The sequence below is a fragment of the Aotus nancymaae genome, unplaced genomic scaffold (assembly GCF_030222135.1).
Source record: "Aotus nancymaae isolate 86718 unplaced genomic scaffold, 86718_ANA_hifiasm-v0.15.2.pri h1tg000020l, whole genome shotgun sequence".
NCBI classification, from domain to species: Eukaryota; Metazoa; Chordata; class Mammalia; order Primates; family Aotidae; genus Aotus; species Aotus nancymaae.
In genome coordinates, this window is record NW_026988432.1 from 63337945 (window position 1) to 63358764 (window position 20820).

The 20820-nt window shown below is 43.8% G+C and overlaps 1 protein-coding gene across 1 annotated transcript in view; it reads right to left on the reverse strand.

Annotated features, from left to right (window-relative positions):
* The window catches only part of LAMA1 (laminin subunit alpha 1), a 78812-nt gene extending 60974 nt beyond the window's left edge, over nucleotides 1-17838 (reverse strand). The window contains exons 1-12 of the mRNA XM_064379417.1: nucleotides 17818-17838; nucleotides 16029-16135; nucleotides 15224-15404; nucleotides 14468-14604; nucleotides 12628-12864; nucleotides 10822-10965; nucleotides 10127-10306; nucleotides 9046-9231; nucleotides 7724-7851; nucleotides 6955-7075; nucleotides 5285-5422; nucleotides 381-502 (exon numbers count right to left, since the gene is read on the reverse strand). Coding sequence (XP_064235487.1) covers nucleotides 381-502; nucleotides 5285-5422; nucleotides 6955-7075; nucleotides 7724-7851; nucleotides 9046-9231; nucleotides 10127-10306; nucleotides 10822-10965; nucleotides 12628-12864; nucleotides 14468-14604; nucleotides 15224-15338 — 1508 coding nt within the window. The 5' untranslated portion in view covers nucleotides 15339-15404; nucleotides 16029-16135; nucleotides 17818-17838. The remainder of the gene's footprint in view (nucleotides 1-380; nucleotides 503-5284; nucleotides 5423-6954; nucleotides 7076-7723; nucleotides 7852-9045; nucleotides 9232-10126; nucleotides 10307-10821; nucleotides 10966-12627; nucleotides 12865-14467; nucleotides 14605-15223; nucleotides 15405-16028; nucleotides 16136-17817) is intronic.
* Between the last annotated feature and the right edge of the window lie 2982 nt (nucleotides 17839-20820).

The following is a 20820-nucleotide window of genomic DNA, read 5'->3' on the forward strand; positions in this document are numbered from 1 at the left end:
GATTATATAAATTCTAACCCCATTCCCTTAAATGCTAATTGGGTTCTTTTGTATCATTATCAATAAAATTAATAATAATTCATTTCCATGCAGATTGGATACATATGCTGTGGGCTAAAATAAGTCATAAAAAACAAAACCTAAAAGTCTTTTCTTTAATTGGTTCCATCCAAACATCCAATACCAACACAGATGCTTTACTTTTGAAAAGATTCTCTTCCAATGCTTTTCAGAATGAATGCTTTTTCTTAAAAGTAGCCTTTTGCAACCTATGGAGAATATTCATCAACACAGACCACTCAGAGACCCTTGAAAACGAGGCAGAACTGGAAGCAGCCCTGGGCAGCCCAGCATGCCAGGCTGCACCTGTGTGGGCTCACCTGGCAGGGGGACTGTGAGGACAGGCACACAGAGCACAGTCATTCGCTGAGCCAGTCACCTTCCCGTAGTAGCCAGAAGCGCACACATCGCAATGGTCACCTGCTGTGTTATCGTTGCAGTTCTGGGAGCCCACATTTAAAGGAAGAGGGAAAAAACGGGAAATTGTTAGAAGTCATTCTTATCTGGTAGTAGCTAAGCACTGCCACATTTTCTATCAGCTAGCTTTTAAAAACATTCTTCAGGAAAGGGGAGCATTTTCCTCTGTAATTTAAAAATCCTGGATACATTTCCAGCTCTGTGGCTTTCATTCATCATAAGACTGCAATCATCTAATACAGTCAGGAAATTACTAGTACCTTATTCTTAAGGAAAATAGACACAAGGGCCCTAAAAGCAGTTCGCAGAACCTTAAAATATAGATTTAAAATATTTAGTGGCCCCTCAAAAAATCTGAAGCACCAGTTTTGCACATAGTCAGGGTTCAACAACCACATGTGAGGAGCTGAGGAATGGATAGAGGATTTAGGAAACAGACAATGAGGGAAGAAAACTCATGGTTTTAGATCACCAATAATAGATTACTGCAATCAACAACTAAGTTCCAGTTAATTTTTTTTTTGAGACGAAGTCTCCCTGTGTTGCCCAGGCTGGAGTGCAGTGGTGCAATAATAGCTCATTGCAGCTTTGCCCTCCCAGGCTCAATGATCCTCCTGCCTCAGCCTTTCAAGTAGCTGGGCCCATAGGCACACACCACCATGCTTGGCTAATTTTTAACTTTTTTTTACTGATGGGGGGTCTGGCTATGTTGCTCAGGCTGGTCTCAAACTCCTGGCCTCAGGTGATCTTCCTGCCTCCTGAGTAGCTGGGACTATATGCCTGAGCCACCCCATGTGGCATATACAGTTAAATTTTCTATCATCCTTTGGACCTATGGTCTTCCTGTTAAAAAGAGTACACTTTTTTTTTTTTTTTTTTTGAGACAGAGTCTCACTCTGTCGCCTGGAGTGCAGTGGCATGATCTCAGCTCACTGCAATCTCCACCTCCTGGGTTCATGCAATTCTCCTGCCTCGGCCTCCCGAGTAGCTGGGACTACAGGCGTGTGCCACCATGCCCGGCTAATTTTTGTATTTTCAGTGGAGATGGGGTTTCACCATGTTGGTCAGGTTGGTCTCAAACTCCTGACAAGTGATCCTCCCGCCTCAGCCACCCAAATGCTGGGATTACAGGTGTGAGCCACCACGCCCGGCCAAGAGTACACATTTTTAAAGCTAAAAGAACAAGCAGTTCTTGCCATCTGAATCCAATTTGAAATTGACATTTGCTCAATTCAGCTCTATTTACTCAGCCCCTGGGCACAAGATTCCATGTCTGACACAGAAAAACCAGGATCATCGAGGAGCCCCTGAGCAAACTCCCAGGCTGACTCACACTTTTATCCTTGGCAGTGAGAGGTGATACGGAAACAAATCTTTTTGCATGTTAAAAAAGACGGTTTTAAGTTCATTTAATTTTTTTTAAATGCTAGTATTTTTCTTTTTAAAGTTCTATTCCTATTTTTTTTCCCTGATGAAGATAAATTTTACTGGGATCTACTTGACCTCTCAAACTGATCTCTCTTTAGAAGTAAAATTTGTAATCTCTCTCTTGAAAAGTAAATGTGCTAAAGACATGTTTTAATCACATGACTTAAACCTGACAAGGAATAAATATCAGATGATGAGAGAGAACTGAAGATTTTAAGGTTTTCCACTGCTAACACCAACTCCCCCTAGATGGACTGTGGGCTCCCTAGAGAAGCAAAAAAGCTTCCCCAAGAGTGGCAAGGAAATAAGGACCTCCTAATGAGAACTGACGTGTGGGCTGAATTCATTGCTATGAGGAATGCACAGAGAATGCCTGCCAATTTTTCATTGATGTAAAAAGGTTCAGTTGTATCTCCCAGAAGGTACCAGGCAGGGGTAACCAGGAAGAGGGGCTCCCAAGCTACCGCCCTGGTCCTCAGTCTCCCCACCCCCTTCCAAGTCATGCTTCCAATCAATCACTTTTATGGTAATACCAAACACCCAGTGACCTGAACATCTTATCTGATGACAAAATCAGATCCCAAAAGGTCTTCACGTCCACCTGTACAGTAAGTACAGAGGGAGTGCTTAGGAGGTTTTGTTGAAGGGAAATGAATTGCACTAAACCACAAAAGGATTCGAAAAACTGAGGACAGAAAGGAAGGTCATGAGCTCGAAGAGCACGGAAGAAGGGACTGAGGCATAGTACTGGTGGGAAGAGTGCAAGGGTCTTGTGTCTAGTCAATGTGGTGAGGTAGCAGTGACAGGGCGGGCACGACTATGCTGTCCAGGCTGTGCCGTGGGACACAGCACCTCGAGTTAGGGAGGGATGCTCCCACCGACTCCAGGAGCAAAGGCGTTAGGCTCAGGGCACGATACTGAAGACAAATGGTGACATGCACACCCCAGGCTGGTGAATGAACCCATGACCACTCCATTCAGCCTCCAGGCATGTGACTGTACGTGACTGGGAGGGCTGAAGATTCAGGGCCTTTGGACATGGGAAAGAGGGATTTTATCAACTAGTTTCACAAGGTATTTGTTAAGATCCCACCACTTTTCGTGGATAAATCTGAACTCGTGGTTTATCTCAACAGCTCCAAAGAATAAAACTGCACCAACAGATGCATGGTCCAGGGGCACCGGGTCCAGGAAGAATCAGAGCTGCCCAATGGTGCAGCTCTGGGAGTGAGCTCCCCACTGCTGGAGGTATGTAAAATGCACACTAAATTACTGCCTGGCATGGATGTTATAGTTCAGACTTAAGATCCGAAGGGACGGCTAGGGGCAGTGGCTCATGCTTGTAATTGTAGCATGTTAAGAGGTCAAGGCAGGAGGATCATTTGAGATCAGGAGTTCGAAACCAGCCTGGCCAATATGGTGAATCCCCGTCTCAACTAAAAATACAAAAATTAGCTGAGCCTGGTGGGGGGTGGGGGGCGCCTGTAATCTCAGCTACTCAGGAGGCTAAGGCAGGAGAATCACTTGAACCCAGGAGGGGAGGTTGCAGTGAGCAGATTGTGCCATTGCACTCCAGGCTGGGTGACAGAGCAAGATTCCATCTCAAAAAAAAAAAGAAAAATCCATCTCAAAAAAAAAAAAATCTGAAGGGACTCTGACAAGAATAGAAGAACCACTGCAACCCTGAAATCCCATCCTCTAAGCCCAGACACCACTCTTTTGTTTAAAATGGGTTCTGGTGACAGGAATTGGCAGTAAGTGGTGACCATGCATGAAGAAATCCCTAGGGACAAACACAGAATACAGATCTGTAAAAAGTGGGAAAAGTTGAAATCAAAATGTGGCGGGAGGGAGGCAGGTTGGGAGGGCGCAGTCCTAATTCCTCTGTTCTGGCTCCTGCGTTTTCTTGCGATTGGGCCACACCCAGGATCTCCAAGGCTTCGGGTATGTTCTTGGTGGGTCGCTCATTTCCCTTCAATGCGTTATTTTACCCAAGATGAGTTAATCTTGGAACAATTTATACCAGTAATCAGTGTTTCCACCTGAGTCATTGCAAAGCATGAGCCTTCAGGAATAGGAAACAAATATCAGATTATTTTGTTATCTGCCTCACTGACTTAAGCAAAATCATGGACACAGGAGTCTGTCCTGAGTCAGGGCTGCAAGGCTTCTGTCTGGGTTGCTTAGTCGTTTACAGTGGTCAGAGCTCTCCATGTGTCCCTGAGACCAATCTTGGTCTAGGAGAAGGTGGCTGAGAAACAAACACACACTAACATGTGAATAATGTGCTGTGCTATCATTCCCTAGAAAATATGCTTTTTTTTTTTTTGAGATGGAGTCTCGCTCTGTTGCCCAGGCTGAAGTGCACTGGCGAGAGCTCAGCTCACTGCAACCTCTGCCTCCCGGGTTCAAGTGATTCTCCCTGCCTCAGCCTCCCAAGTAGTTGGGATTACAGGCACCTGACACCATGCCCAGCTATGTTTTTGTATTTTTAGTAGAGACAGGGTTTCGTCATGTTGGCCAAGCTGGTCTCAAACTCCTGACTTCAAGCAATCTGCCTACCTTGGCCTCCCAAAGTGCTGGGATTATAGGCGCGAGCCACCGCACCCGGCCAAGAATATGCATTTTTTTTTAAATGCAAGGAGAAGGCAATACTTTACACAGAGAAATACATTTTCAACACTGGCATTAACTTATTTTAAAATTCCCATGTGAGCCCCCAAACTTTATCATACACAGTTCTCATGTATTTTGAGTATGGCAACCAGTACTACAATTAAAAACAAGGCATGCAACTACAGTCATGCGTCACTTAAAGATGCGGATCCTTTCTGAGAAATGCATCCCTAGCTGATTTCGTCACTGTGTGAACATCAGAGAGTGCACTTGCCCAAACCTAGACGGCACAGCCGACTACATACCGAGGCCATGTGGTAGAGCCACAAATCTGTCCAGCATATTACTGTACTGAATACTGTAGGCAATTGCAACACAGTAGTAAACATTTGTGCATCTAACTCTATCTAACATAGAAAAGGTACAGTGAAAATACAGTATGATAGCCTTATAGGACCACTGTCCTATAGGCAATCTGTTGTGGACCCGAAGGAAACGTCATTATTTGGTGCATGACTGTAATTCCCAAATTGATGCCCATAAATATATTTATCAAGAAAGTAAAATTTATAAAAGAATTTCCACTGATAAGGTCAGAACTACTAAGCTAAGCTCTCCTCAAGCAAATATGTTTATATTTTATATTCAGCTAAATTTAACCTCTCACTAAACCAAGGCACAGCTGTGACTTAGACCAGAAATCTGACACTCAGAGTCCACTTGAATTCTAAGCTCAGGCAAACACCCCCACAAACCAGCATACCAGACACTTCCCGGTGTTGGGGTCACAGGTGTCACTATGGTTGTTGCAACTGCAGGGCACACAAGGAGCAATCAGAGGGCGTGGTCCCCTGCCACCCCATGCTGGGAGCTTCCCTCTGTGGTACCCAGGGGCACAGTCCTGCAGGGATGCAAAAGGGAGGACAAAAAAGTCTGATTAAAAAGTGAGTCAAGGACTTGAATAGACATTTCCCCAAAGGAGACACACAAATGACCAACAGGTATATGAGAAGAAGTTCAACATCTCTATCATCAGGGAAATACAAATCAAAAACACAAGGTGATACCACCTCACACCTGTTAGAATATCAACTATCAAAACAACAAAAACTGACAAGTGTTGATGAGAAACTGGAACCCTGTATACTGCCGACGAGAATGCAAAACGATACACTAAAAACCAGCAGCTATACCATTTCCATCTCTCCAAAGATGGAAAATTCAAGTACCATATGATTCTCCAAGTCCACTTTTGGGTACACACCCAAAAGATCTGAAAGCAGAATCTCAAAGAGATACTTGAACCCTTATGTTCATAGCAGCATTATTTTATTCACAATAGCCAAGATGGGGAAGCCACCCAAGTTTATTCATTGTCAGATTAATGAAAAAGCAAAATGTAGCATGTATGTATAATGGAATATTACTCAGCCTTAAAAAGGAGGGAAATTCTGATGCATACTACAACATGGATGAGCCTTGAGGACCTAATGCTAAGTGAAACAAGCCATTCACAAAAAGACAAATTCTATATTACTCCACTTATTTTATTTATTTATTTATTTATTTATTTATTTATTTATTTTTGAAACAAAGTCTCACTCTGTTGCCCAGGCTGTAGTACAATGGCTCGATCTTGGCTCACTGCAGCCTCCGCCTCCCAGGTTCAAGCGATTCTCCTGCCTCAGCCTCCGAGTAGCTGAGATTACAGGCATGCGCCATGTATTACTCCACTTATAAGTGGGCCCTAGAGTGGTCAAATACATAGAGACCGAAAGGAGCATGGTGGTTGTTGGGGCCTGGGGAGAGAGGAACTGGGGAGCTAGTGTTTAATGAGTGCAGAGTTTGCATTTGGGATAAAAAGTTTTGAGGATAGGCCAAGTGCGGTGGTTCATGCCTGTAATCCCAGAACTTTGGGAGGCCAAGGGGGGCAGATCACAAGGTCAGAAGTTCAAGACCAGATTGGCCACCATGGTGGAACCCTATCTCTACTAAAAAATACAAAAATTAGCTGGGCATGGTGGCTCATGCCTGTAATCCCAGCTACTTGGGAGGCTGAGGAAGGAGAATTGCTTGAACTGGGACCCGGGAGGTGGAGGTTGCAGTGAGCCGAGCTTGTGCCACTGCACTCCAGCCTGGGCAACAGAGCGAGGCTCCATCTCAAAACAAAAACAAAAACGTTCCGAGGATGACAATGGTGACAGCCGCACAGCAATGTGACTATACTTAACATGACTATACTGTACACTGAAGAATGGTTAAGATGGCAGATTTTGTTATGTACATTTTACCAAAATTAATTTCTTTTTTAATTCAAGAAAAGAAAAAATGATACAGTAGATACACATAAGTTCTGTTCATCTTTTGGAGTTGCTGTAACAAGCACAATTCAACTCAAACCCAGGAGACAGATTTTGACGAGAATCTTCCTACCTGACATGAGAATCCAGCAGTGCCAGGAGGACAGACACAATTCTCTAAAAGAGATGCAACCTCGTCTTCTGGATGCAGCTTTTCAGCCTTTCTGGCAACCTCCATTGAAATGTCTGAGATTCTGTGCAGCCATTATGTTAAGAAGAGAGAAAATGCTAACATTTGAAAAACTTCCTTGAAACATAGCACGTGACCTAACATTAGCATATATAAGAAACCATAGCTTTGCTCCCTGTTTGGAGGAGCTCCCGCTTGTGATTGTAAGTGAAATGTGTAAAGCACATTAGTACTGTCAGGACACGTTTTGGATATTTTAGTATTTAAAAATAATGACACAGAAGTACACATAAAAGACCTCTTGAAATGTCGATTAGGCCAAGACTTAATGGCTTTCTTTATGGGCTAAAGTATTAGATGAGTAGGTGACAGCATTCTTTATATGTCATTATGAAGACAGGGGCTTTCAGATTTCATGGGCAGAAAATAGCAATTGTTTGGGTTTGTTTTTTTTTTTTTTTGCATTTTATCTTCAACCAAGATTCCACCATGATGTTCTTATATTTTATATCTGCATTAGCACAGTAGGTGGATAATTTAAGTTATAACTCACGTATTCCAAAATGATATTAATATTTAACAATGTTTTGGTAGGGAACTGAACTACATGTGTTAATAAAAATAGTAGGTAATGGAAGTGGAGTGAGTCAACATCTTTCAGTTTGCTTTCAAATATGAAAATAACAGTCAAAATTCTAGAGGCTCCAAGTACCTGCTTTGCTGTAATCCTTGACCATACGATGCTTTGATGAGGATGTACTCAATATTGCTAAGGACAGACATAAAATCCTCTCGAGTGACAGGTTTTTCAGAAACAGAGTTAAAATATTTCCAATAATTCTGTAGAATGAGAAACACATTCAATTAAGCTCAGAGGCCAAATTCTGACAGGCATAAAACTTATTAAGAATAAATTCTTGGCCGGGCGCGGTGGCTCAAGCCTGTAATCCCAGCACTTTGGGAGGCCGAGGCGGGTGGATCACGAGGTCGAGAGATCGAGACCATCCTGGTCAACATTGTGAAACCCCGTCTCTACTAATACAAAAAAATTAGCTGGGCATGGTGGTGCGTGCCTGTAATCCCAGCTACTCAGGAGGCTGAGGCAGGAGAATTGCCTGAACCCAGGAGGCGGAGGTTGCGGTGAGCCGAGATCGCGCCATTGCACTCCAGCCTGGGTAACAAGAGCGAGACTCCGTCTCAAAAAAAAAAAAAAAAAAAAAAAAAAAAGAATAAATTCTTTTATAAATTTCTCCAGAAATGAGCCCTGTTCTGTGCATGCCGCTGAGTGTAACTGACGACCTCCTGAAACCTCCGTGGGCCGGCACAGTGTCAGTCCCATTTATCAACAGATACGCATTGCCATGTGGCAGTGCTAGCCACACAGCGAACATCCCGTAAAGATCTGCTGGAAGAATAGCAGACACTTCCCAAATCTGAGCAAGTCCAAAGCCTTCTGCACCACTATCTTTATGCAGGTTGAAAACAGTATACCAAGATAAAGAATTTAAGATGCAGCGCCCACTAAATTGACATAAGCCTAACGTACATTTCTTGAGAATTTGAAATTTGAATTGCTTTTAGAAATCCTGCTAATCCCACTAGAATTTTGATCCCAGGGTCTTCTTGCTCAGTCTCTCTCTCTCTCTTTTTTTTTTTTTTTTGAGACAGTTTCGCTCTGTTGCCCAGGCTGGAGTGCAGTGGCGCAATCTCGGCTCACTGCAACCTCTGCCTCCCAGGTTCAAGTGATTATCCCACCTCAGCCTCCCAAGTAGCTGGGTCTACAGGCGTGCACCACCATGCCCGGCTAATTTTTCTATTTTTAGTAGAGATGGGGTTTCCCTATGTTCCCCAGGCTGGTCTCCAACTCCTGACCTCAGGTGATCCACCTACCACGGCCTCCCAAAGTGCTGAGATTACAGGTGTGAGCTACCACGCCTGGCTGCTCATTCTCTTATTAATGACTTTTAGCTTTCACTACATCCATAGCAAAGTTGATACCTTTAAGGAACTTATATGAAAAAATCCCATTATCACCTCTCTCATTGCTACTTCCTGTTTCTGTCTCACTCCATTCTCTGGGGCTGGCGCATCCATGTAAATGACTTGCTTTCTGGTCCGACCACCTTTGATGAGAACTTGAGGCTCAAAATTGGAGGTGCCGATGCCGTCCAAAGAATAGAAGGCCACGCTGTACTTTAGTTTGCCACCATAAGCCATGAGCTAGAAAATAATAAAATGTTGTTTACTTCTCTGACAAAGCTTTGGTTCAAAAACATTTTATTGCCAGCTTGCCACCATATGAGAAAAATCTTGTATCTTAAAAATATATCACATGGGTGAAATATGTTGTCTGGAATTTTCTTCCTTCTAATTCCATTTAATTATGGATTATTAAGTTGACCTAAGTTACATAGTTCTTTTTGAGAATACAAGCAAAAGTAAGCTCCAAAATAACAAATCAATGTGATAGTGATGGAATTTATTTTCAGGCTCCTTTAAATTAAAAATTTCTATATCTTAAGGAGAACTGGATGCCTATTTGCAAATTGCAAAGATCAGGGTGAATTCATACACGGACTCCAATGTTTATATAAACAAAAAATCCAACTGACCCCTTTCATGACCCTTTTACAGTAGTTTTTCCCCCCACAATGAGTGATGATTCCTTGAAAGGGCCCCCCAGGCCATAGCACTCAGGTTTGTATGGAGAGAATATTAGTAAATACAGTACAGTCCCATACCACATAATGACATTTCAGTCAATGGCAAACCACATATACGCCCATGGTCTCATGAGATTATAATGCCATAACCTTCACAACTAATGACACATTCCCCCAGAATGTATCTCCATTGTTAGGTAACACACGACTGTATGTGTTTTTTGACTAACTGCTTTAGAAAGAATCAAATTAATATAATGTAAATTTTTAAAAAACTTTTAAAATTAATGAAAAATTTTAAGGAACCATATATTTGAGACTTTTATAAGCATTAAACTTCTCTGAGCCCAATTAAAAGAGGAAATTAATAACCACTTCTTTAAATGACAGGCCAGCCCAGACTATAGTGATTTTAAATGATTTCCATATCTCCCAGGAAGTGCAGACCTCACCTGGTCACTCTGGAACTGCTGCGGCAGCCGCCAGTAAAACGGCTCTGCATGGACGTGCTGCCGCACTGTGGCGGCATCCAGCAGGAAGTCGGGGGCCTGGTAGTACACCCCCTCGGTCGTGCCCCTCAGGTTACTCTGAGAAACCACACGCAGAAGAGGCTGATCGGAGCTCACCGTTACCTAAGCCATGAAAGGGACAGAATGTGCACATCAAAACACGAACTTCCCAATCCGGTTTCGTTCTTTAGATCCCACCATTGTTTCACAGATGAAACAGCTTCACTATTAAAACAGAAACAGTGAAGACTTTTCCTTTAAACTAAACATCTGGATGAAAATGAACAGAAAGTGCTTTAAACTACTGCGTTCAGGTCCAAACTGTTGCTCCTCTGGGGAAATGCTCAATGACATGCAGAAGATGACTGAGATTTTGCGGTTTTATCTTCTCTCCAATGAAAGCTTTTCATAGATTAGCTAAGGAACAACACGAAGAGCCTTTCATTCAAGCTCTATTTACTTCCTTGGCCAGCAGAAGCCGAGCTCTGATTCATGCTGTCACCCAAATTAGCTTCCTAGAATTTCTGATGCCATAAAAGCAAAATTTAATGTGAACACTTGACTGTGTCTCCCACTTTCAACCACCTCCCAAGGGGAGTGGGGTTAGAAGCAGGACGTTTTGGCTGTGTGTGACTTACTGGGGTCCTCATGTAGCCCTCCAGCTCTGAGCAGAGGTGGGACAGCCCGGAGCAGAAGCAGGGGGAGCACCCCAGGGGGTTGTCTGCATGGAGAGCAAAGGTGCCCTCTCGACACTTGCTGCACTGAGGGCCAAAGACATTCTCCTAAAAGGGAACAAGTAAAGGATTTGTTTTTGTCTGGAAAATAGATGTGATTTCTGAACAAACGAAACAAAATAAAACACAAACATAATTTTAAAAATAATTATAGATGCACAAGCCTCAGTTTCCTCCAGCCAGGCCCTGAGCTCTCTGAGTGTCAGTTTTCTCAAAGACCCAATCAGTGATTCTCAAACACAGATGATTATCAGAATCATCTTGGAAGCTTTTGGAAAATAGCTTCCCTGATGAGAATGTCCCGAGGCAGCTCTGGAGGCTGCCTCGAGTCCCCAGGTGATTCTGATGATCCCTGGGCATGCGAGCCACTGGCCAGGTGATTTTATTATTATTATTATTATTATTATTATTACTTTGTTTTTTGAGACAAAGTCTCACCCAGTCACCAGGCTGGAGTGCAGTGGCATGATCTCGGCTGACTGCTATCTCCTCCTCCTAAGTTCAAGCGATGCACCTGCCTCAGCCTCCCAAAGGACTACAAGCACGTGCCACCATACTCAGCTAATTTTTGTATTTTTAGTAGAGACGGGGTTTCACCATGTTGGCCAAGATGGTCTCGATCTCCTGACCTCAGGTGATCTGCCCACCTCGGCCTCCCAAAGTGCCAGGATTGCAGGCATGAGCCACCACACCCAGCCCTGGTGATTATTAAGACAAGGTCTGGAGCTCTATCATCTCTCATCATAACTGTTATTATAAGATGTGGCAGAGGCTGAGTGTCATGGCTCATGCCTGTAATCCTGACACTTTGGGAGGCTGAGGTAGGTAGATTACCCGAGGTCAGGAGTTTGAGATCAGCCTGGCCAACGTGGTGAAACTCCTTCTCTACTAAAAATACAAAAAAATTAGCCGGACATGATAGCATACATCTGTAGTCCCAGCTACTCAGGAGGCTGAGGCAGGAGAATCGCTTGAACCCAGGAGGCAGAAGTGGCAGTGAGCCGAGATCGTGCCATTGCACTCCAGCTTGGGTGACAGAGCAAGACTCTGTCTCAAAAAAAAAAAAAAAAGTGGCAGAAAATCGGGAGACTGAGGCTTCCATTGCTCCCAGGTCATGATATCTACATGAGTTTGCCTTTTTATCTCCAGTCACCCATCAAAGTCATTACCATCATCAAGCCAGAGGGTTTCCATCTCACCACCCATAGGAAAAAAGGAACAGAGGAAGCGGCTTTGACTCCTAATAGCAAAGCACATTGGGAAAAGTAACGGAAATACACAAAACTTATAATGATGCTGAAATCTTGCCTTTCGAGAAAATAAACCCTGATTTCCTTCAGTGTGGCCAGCACATACGAGAGCCCGATAACCTCATAGGGGTCACATCACAAATCCCAAAGCCCTGAGGTACCTGCCTCACCTGCATACTCAAGAAACGCAGCCACTCACCCACTGGGATATATGATCAAAAACTCAGGGCAGTTGTCAAATCGGTTCCATCATCTGACACTTTTAACAGTAAAAATTCAATTTCAAAAATCATCCATCACTTTAGAGAAGCATAAGAGTCTTTGAACTCAGCTGCAGAAGGAAGTGTGAACTCACTAGGAGAAGTATCTCAGACCTGGCTGATTGGGTAAATAGTCAAAGCCCAAGAGTCACGATGAGGAGCCAGAGAGAGGAAGAAAGAGGAGGATGGATGGCAAATACCTTGCAAGAGCAGGCCCCAGTTTCCTTCGCACAGCTGCAGAGACCCTGCTCCAGGTTGCAGGTGTCCCCTGACGTCCCCCTCAGGTCACAGTCACAGGGAACACAGTCAGGAAAGCCTCTGTAACCTAAGGAGCACTGATCGCAGGCCCGGCCATCAAATTTCAACTTGCACTGGCAATGGCCGGTGAGCACATCGCACTGATGATGGGTCGATCCCACGAGACTGCAATTGCAGGCCTGAGAGGCGGGAAAGCAACTCAATAAAAAGGCAGATTTGATGCTTCTAAATCTGCACATATTTGAATTACAGGAAAACACTACATGTGGGAAGTTCTACAAATGAACCGTCTTCCTCTTGCTATTGCTCCATGGATTCACTTTGCCAAGTGCCAACAAGAGATAGGCATTGTGTTGCTGAAAATTTGTGAATCTTAGTGGCATACGCGCATGGGGCCAAAATTGTGGACTAAAATTAAATCCACTACGTCAAAACAGACTAAGAAAATTACTGTAGAAATCAGGCCAAGCATAGTGGCTCATGTCTGTAATCCCAGCACTTTGGGATGCAGAGGTGGGAAGATCACTTGAGCCCAGGAGTTTGAGATCAGCCTGGACAACACAGTGAGATCTCATCTCTACAAGTAATGAAAAAATTAGCTGGGAAGGATGGCACATGCCTGTAGTCCCAGCCACTTGTGAGGCTGAAGCTGGAGGATTGCTTGAGCCCAAGAGGTCGAGGATACAGTGAGCTTTGATGGCACCACTGCACTCCAGCCTGGGTGACAGAGCAAGACTCTGTTTCAAAAAAAAAAAAAAAGTAATTTCCTGGCTGGGCACAGTGGCTCACATCCCAGCACTTTGGGAGGCCAAGGCAGGCAGATCACGAGGTCAAGAGATCAAGACCATCCTGGCCAACATGGTGAAATCCCATATCTACTAAAAATACAAAAATTATCTGGGCCCGGTGGCACATGCCTGTAGTCCCAGCTACTCGGGAGGCTGAGGCAGGAGAATCGCTTGAACCTGGGAGGCGGAGGTTGCAGTGAGCCAAGATCACACCACTGCACTCCAGCCTGGTGACAGAGCAAGACTCCCTCTCAAAAAAAAGTAATTTCCTATTGTTTTCAAAACACTAACTATACCCAAATTTAACTGAAGAAGGCTACATAGAATACTGGAGGCCCCATAGTTTGGACATAAAACCCCAGCAAAGTGATTTATTACTTTCTCTTGGAAGATAGTATACATTGCACAATTTATTTAAAGACTGCTCAAATATTTTTTGGATTTTCTAACTATCGATGTAACAACTAGGTTCTGGAATAAAACCTAGAATAAAGTGTTTTACGGGTGTCGCGTCTTCCACTTTGATTCCTACCATCTGCACTGAGGTGTTTTGTTTTTGTCTTTTAAGGTAGGGTCTTTCTCTGTCGTTCAGGCTGAAGTGAAGCGGTGCAATCACAGTTCACTACAGCCTTGAATCCCCAGGCTCAATTAATCCTCCTGCCTCAGGCTCCCAAGTAGCTGGGACCACAGGCATGTGCCACCACGTCAGGCTAAATATTTTTATCATTATTTTTTGCAAAGGCAGGGTCTCGCTTTGTTGCCCAGGCTGGTCTTGAATTCCTGGATTCAAATGATCCTCCTGCCTCGGCCTCCCAAAGTACAGTGATTACAGGTGTGAGCCACTATGCCTGGCCCACATTTGAGTTTTTTAATAAAAAAAATCACAAAGCTATTCAACAGGTTAAAGTCCAGAAAATACACAGAAGAAAAGGCCTACAACTTGCTAAAGCAAAGCAACTCTCAGTTAAGCAAGAGTGTGGATGACAGAGCTCACCTGGCACCCCACCTCCAGGTCGTAGCCCCAGTGCCCATCCTCACATTCTTCACACTTCACACCCTGTGTGTGAGGGGGGCATACACACGCTCCAGTTTCTGGGTCACAGGTGTTCTGAGTATGTGGACAGTCACAGGCTGAAATAAAAATGAATGCTGTGTTACACATCTGGGTGGGCTAAGAGCTGATGCTGCTACTTCCCTTTTATTAAGAGTCCAAGCCAACCTTCTCGCTCCTAAAAGATGCCTCACAATTCCCAAGACCCCTCAAGTCTCATGGACGTGGCCAGCCCTCTATGTCAGGAGATGCTGGGGGAAGAGGGGAAATGGGGACAGGACAGGGGAAATAGAGAAAAGAGTGAAGAAGACATCGCTAGGTGAGCACAGGGGGAGCCAACATTTACTGAGCACTTACTGCATGCCAAATGTCATGCTGAGGACTTTATATACAGCACTTACACTAACTTCTCAATGCAGATTCTCATTAGCATCCCCATTTTACAGAGGAGGAAACTGAGGCCAAGTGAAGGTAAGTAATGAATCTAAGCTCCCACAATTAGTAGGCAACAGAGTCATGACCAAAACTTAGGCTTGTACCCTGAAAGGGACCAGAAACCAGAAAAAGGGTATGAAATCCTCCAGGGAAAGAAGAGAAAAAGGAAAGGCACTTAACCAAAATTATTTGGAAGTAGAGGGAGGGCCCAAGGAAAGGTCCGGGAATGACTGTCAAGTCTCAAACAAGGAAATCAAGGCTTACGTGTACAGCTACCATCCTGGTATGTGTAGAAGCCACGGGCACACCTGTCACACCTTTTCCCTGCCACACCTGGGATGCAGTGACATTGGCCTTCATCCGTGCAGTCATCTGACATGGAGCCTGCCGTGCTGCAGTTGCAGGGCTGGCAGCCATGGCCTGAGTCCAGCCCATAGTAGCCACGCTGTTTTACCAGAGAGGGAGAACATGGAAACCAACATATGTTTTAATAAATGACTCCCATATTAGAATGTTCCAGAACACACACAGGATATTTCATAGAATCATAAAGTATTCATGACACGATCCTCCTCCCTTTACAGTGAATGTCCCCTCGCTAGATAAGCATGGCACTCGCCAGCCATGCTTTGTGACATGGTCTGGCTCTGTGTCTCCACTCAAATCTCAAATGGAATTGTAATCCCTGTGTGTCGAAGGACAGAGGTGATTTGATCATAGACGCAGCTCCCCCATGCTGGTCTCGTGATAGTGAATTCTGATGAAAGCTAATGGTTTTATAAGTGTTGACAGTTCCTCCTTCACATGCTCTCACTCTCTCCTGCTGCCTTGTGAAGAAGGTGCCTGCTTCTCCTTCTACCATGATTGTACGTTTCCTGAGGCCTCCCCAGCCATGGGAAACTGTGATTCAATTAAACCTCCTTTGTTGATAAATTGCCCAGTCTTAGGTGGTATCTTTATAGCAGTGTGAGAACAGACTAATACACTTGGGGACTTAGCTCCTTCTGAGTCATAGATTCAATTGTCTCTGTATGAAGGCTAAGATGTCAATTAGTCACATGTCTCTTACCAAGCACTGGTCACACTGCTGTCCAGTCACGTTTGGTTTGCAGTCACAGAGCCCCGTCTCAAGATGGCACACAGCAGAATGGGAGCCCTTCTCATGGCATTCACAGGCTAACACACATGCACACAAAGACATATTAACCCTCACTTCTTAGTACAGTTATCATAAAATCCTTAATCCCCAAAGGAAAAAACATGTGAACATTCAATGTTTCAAATCACAAAACTAAAAATAATATTATTAGCAATAACTTTAAAAGTTTAGCATTTTTCTGAAGAGTAAACTAAAACAGGGTTGCTGGAAAGATCCAACACAGGAAAAAAACATTGAAGCTATTAAGATAATAAATAGCAAATTTGCTTAACCAATTTCATGAATTCCTTGACGTTTTTTAAATGAGCTACAAATTCCCATGAAAAACATGCAATAGAGATTTCAAAATCAGCTTCGCCATTTGCTCTGATTCCAGTCAGGTACATATTTAATATTTTAGAGCTCAGTTAAAACATAATACATATTAATATTATATTTCATAATTTAATGAAAAATATCTTTTCATTAAATATGATATTCCAGTTCTAAGTCATGAGTCATTTGTAGTTTCAGGCCAGATGGCTCCATTTTATCTACAGTTACAACACTGATGCTTCAAGCTACAAAGTCCCCTACCTTTGCAAAGTGATACAATCTTACGGGTCCACAATATATTTAATTAATATTCACAGGGGAACCTTCAATAACCACTTCAGTTAGAATATGTAATATGCTGGCTGGGCACAGTGGCTCATGCCTGTAATCCCAGCACTTTGGGAGGTTGAGGTGGGCAGATCACCTGAGGTCAGGAGTTCAAGACCAGCCTGGCCAACATGATGAAACCCTAAAGGAAAAAAAATATAAACATTAGATGTTCACATTTTTTTTTAGTAGAGACAGGGTTCAAGTTCAAGACAAGGCTGGTCTTGAACTCTTTCTACTTTAGTAGAAACCCTGTCTCTACTAAAAACACAAAAATTAGCTGGGCATGGTGGCAGGTATCTATAATCCCAGGTACTCAAGAGGAGGAAGCAGGAGAATCACTTGAACCCAACAGGCAGAGGTTGCAGTGAGCTGAGATCACACCATTACACTCTAGCTTGGACGTCAAGACTGAAACTTGATCTCAAAAAAAAAAAGAAAGAAAGAAAGAAAGAAAAGAACACTTAATCTGTAGCCTGACAAAATATCTCAGGCACAGTTTACGAATGCGTGGACTCAGAACATGTACAATGTGTGTCATGACATAACGATACAAGAAAAAAGAGAGAAAAACTTCACAAGTAATGGAAAGTCCAAACACAACCTGGAGGCCGAAGCAAGAGTTCTGGACAAGGGACGGGGAAGGTTGCGGGCAGAGAAAATGCACTGGGATCCGCCTCCTTCGTGACTGAGGCCAGCCTGGCCATCTGTCTTCCTGGAGTGGGAAACAGTGCCTTAACGCTGCAGTCCCACAGGAGACCCCAATCAATGGCGCCCTTCAGGGACTTGCTCCGTCAACCCCATAGCTGGACCATGCGGGCTCTGCCGCTAACTCCCCAGCACATCCTTCTCCACTGCCCCCCCATCAAACACAAGACAAGACAACCCCTCCTTTTGAGCCTACATCGGAGCGCCCACCTCCCTGGCACATCTGTCCAATCCAACTTTTGCCTAGTGTCCTCCTGGCCCCTTGTCTGCTACAACTGTTCTCCCTAAAGTCTCCAGGGGTTTCCCAGGCACACCAAATTCAGGGAGCAGATTTCGGATCCCCCCTTACCGCATAGCTCTGTAGAAGGAACTCCATGACCTCCCTCTTCCTTTTGCCTCGCCCTCTTACTGAGGTTTTCGGAACACCCACTCTCCTGCCCTTCCTCCTGTTCCTCAAGTGTCTCCCCCTCACTGTCTCATTTAAAGCCGCCTCCTTTCTCTGGGGAATATTTAACATTCAATGCAAGTATGATCAATGCAACTATTGATGATGATTTAAAAAATCATATTCACTGTATGACGTGTCTGTCAGTCTGTGCCTGTCACATTCAGTATTTCTTTGTACTTTCATTGCAAACCAAGGAGGGAGGCGAAATCATGTTCTCTATTTTTGGTGTGAAGTCTATAACTTAAGAAGATTAGATAGCTTTCCATAGGTCACAAGCTATTACCAGTTCTCTCTCTGTAGTAATAATTATTGTGGTTTTTTTTTTTTTTTTTTTTGAGACAGGGTCTCTGTCACCCAGGCTGGAGTGCAGTGGCACAATCTCGGTTTACTGCCACTTCCGCCTTCCAGACTCAAGTGATCCTCCCACCTCAGCCTCCCAAGCAGCTAGGATTATAGGCACCCACCACCACACCCAGCTAATTTTTGTATTTTTAGTAATGATGGGTTTTGCCATGTTGGCCAGGCTGGTCTCGAACTCCTGACCTCAGGTGATCCACCTGCCCTGGCCTCCCAAAGTGTTAGGATTACAAGCATGAGCCACCATTCCTGGCCTATTATATAGTAATTCTTAATTAAAATAGTATGTATATTATAAATAGTACTAACTTAAAATAGAATGATTTGTGGCCAATTACTGAATAGCCAGGTACTTTATATATGTTCTAATTCTCAGGAGCTCACAATATAAAAATTGTACTCATTTAACTTATTTAATATAAGATTACTTTAACATTAGAGCTCTGTGGGGTTTCTCAGCACCCTCATCTCCCCCTGCGCTCTACTCTACCTGGACGGCCTGTCCACACCCCCAGCTGCAGCTGCTGCCCCACAGCAGAGGCAGAAGGTGAACCTGATAATCAGTTCCTCCTCCTACCAAGCTTCAAGTGAGTCTGAGATAGGGGCGAGTAAACAGATAAATATTGGGTTGAACTACACACACTTGCTTTAGAGAAGATCAATCACGTACAACACCAGCACTTTCACCTGGTTTAACCTAACAGACCATAGTATTATATAAGAATGGGGGGCCCTACCGGAAGTCCATAGAGGGAACCCTGCTATAGAAATGGAGGGATCGCTTGTGAAATATACAGAAACAGCTCACAGGACTTTGTCTTATCGAAGTGCGGGGATGCGAGAGAGGGGATGAGAAAGGAGTAAAAGATATGAGTGCTCAGAAACTAGAGAAGCCTGGACAGCGTCATCCCTGCTAGCCCAGGCCAGACCCAAATCCCAGCCGCTCTAACTGTCCTTCCTCCACCTCCAACCTGTCACAAAGACCTAGTTTATGTCTTCTCTTTTATCTCCATGCCAAAGGCTCTACCTGAAGCCCTCATCAATGCTTTCCAGCATGATTCATTTCTAGTCTTGTCTCCTATCCCAACACCCCTGCAGCCAGTCTCTCCACACTGGCGATATTTAAACACACAGCTCCAATCACTCATTTCTGTACGAGTTGCTGCCAAGTCCCAGGACAGGAAGGACGAAGTGACCTCAGCACCTCAGCACTGCACACGAGACCCTTCCGGTGTGATGTGACTGCTTCGCACCTGTCAGCCCGAGACCTCCCCTCCCTGTCTCTGTCTTTTCCATTCTGGACACTCTTCTCTTCAGCTTCCACCTCGGGCAGGGCCTGCCTGCTTGCCTGGCCCCATCTTCCCACACTGGTCACTCTTCTTGGGACTCTCCTTCCCATCCTTCACGTCTCAGATGAACAGCACTCCCTTCAGAAGGCAGCCATGGCTGCCCTGGGCTGACGGGCCTGCCCATCCTGTCTGCCTTCAAGTGCACCCCGGGCCAGTCATTCATCGCCTTGACCACAGTCCTGCCCTGTGGCCACTAACTACACGTGTCTACCAAACGCTGGCAATGTGGCTGATGCAACTGAAGACCCGAATCTCTAATTGAGTTTAAATTTAAAAACTGAAGCAGTTTTGTCAATGTGGATGCCAATATTAAAGAAAATAATGAGCCAGGCATGGTGGCTTATGCCTGTAATCCCAGCACTTTGGGAGGCCAAGGTGGGTGGATCACCCAAGATCAAGAGTTCGAAACCAACCTGGCCAACATGGTGAAACCCTGTCTCTATAAAAAAAAAAAAATTTAGCCGGATGTGGCGGCAGGCACCTGTAATCCCAGATACTCTACAGATTGAGGCAGGAGAATTGCTTGAACCCAGGAGGCAGAGATTGCAGTGAGCCAAGGTCACACCATTGCACTCCAGCCTGGGTGACAAGAGCAAAACTCTGCCTTAAAAAAAAAAAAAGTAAGAAAGAAAGAAAATAATTTTTGGTACAGGATGGAAAATTTTTAAATATATTTGAACCACCTTTTCAACTGTAAATATTCTGTAATCAACATAGAGATCAAATATTTCTGAAGAAAATTTAGCATCCTAATTGAACAGGGCTATAAAATAGACACTCAATTTTGATGACTCAATACTAAAAAAGAAAGTAAATATTGCTTTAATACTTTTAAAACTTGATCACATGACAAAATGCTAATTTTTAATATATCAGCTCAGATAAAATATATTATTAAAATACATTTCACCTACTTCTTTTTACTATTGAAAAATGTGGCTACTACAAAAATTGTAAATTACATGTGTGGTTTACATTATATTTCTATTGGAAAGCAGTGGTTTGAAAATGTAATAAAAATGATTGTTTTATTACTAGTAATTATAATAGCTACTATTTATTTCATGTCTAGAACTTTAAATGTTATCCCACTGACTTCTCAGAAAGGCTTTAGTATGCACATATAATTATATCCATTTTATGAATAACAAAATAGTGGCTCAGAGAGGCTAATAAATTTGCCCAGTGTCACACAGTT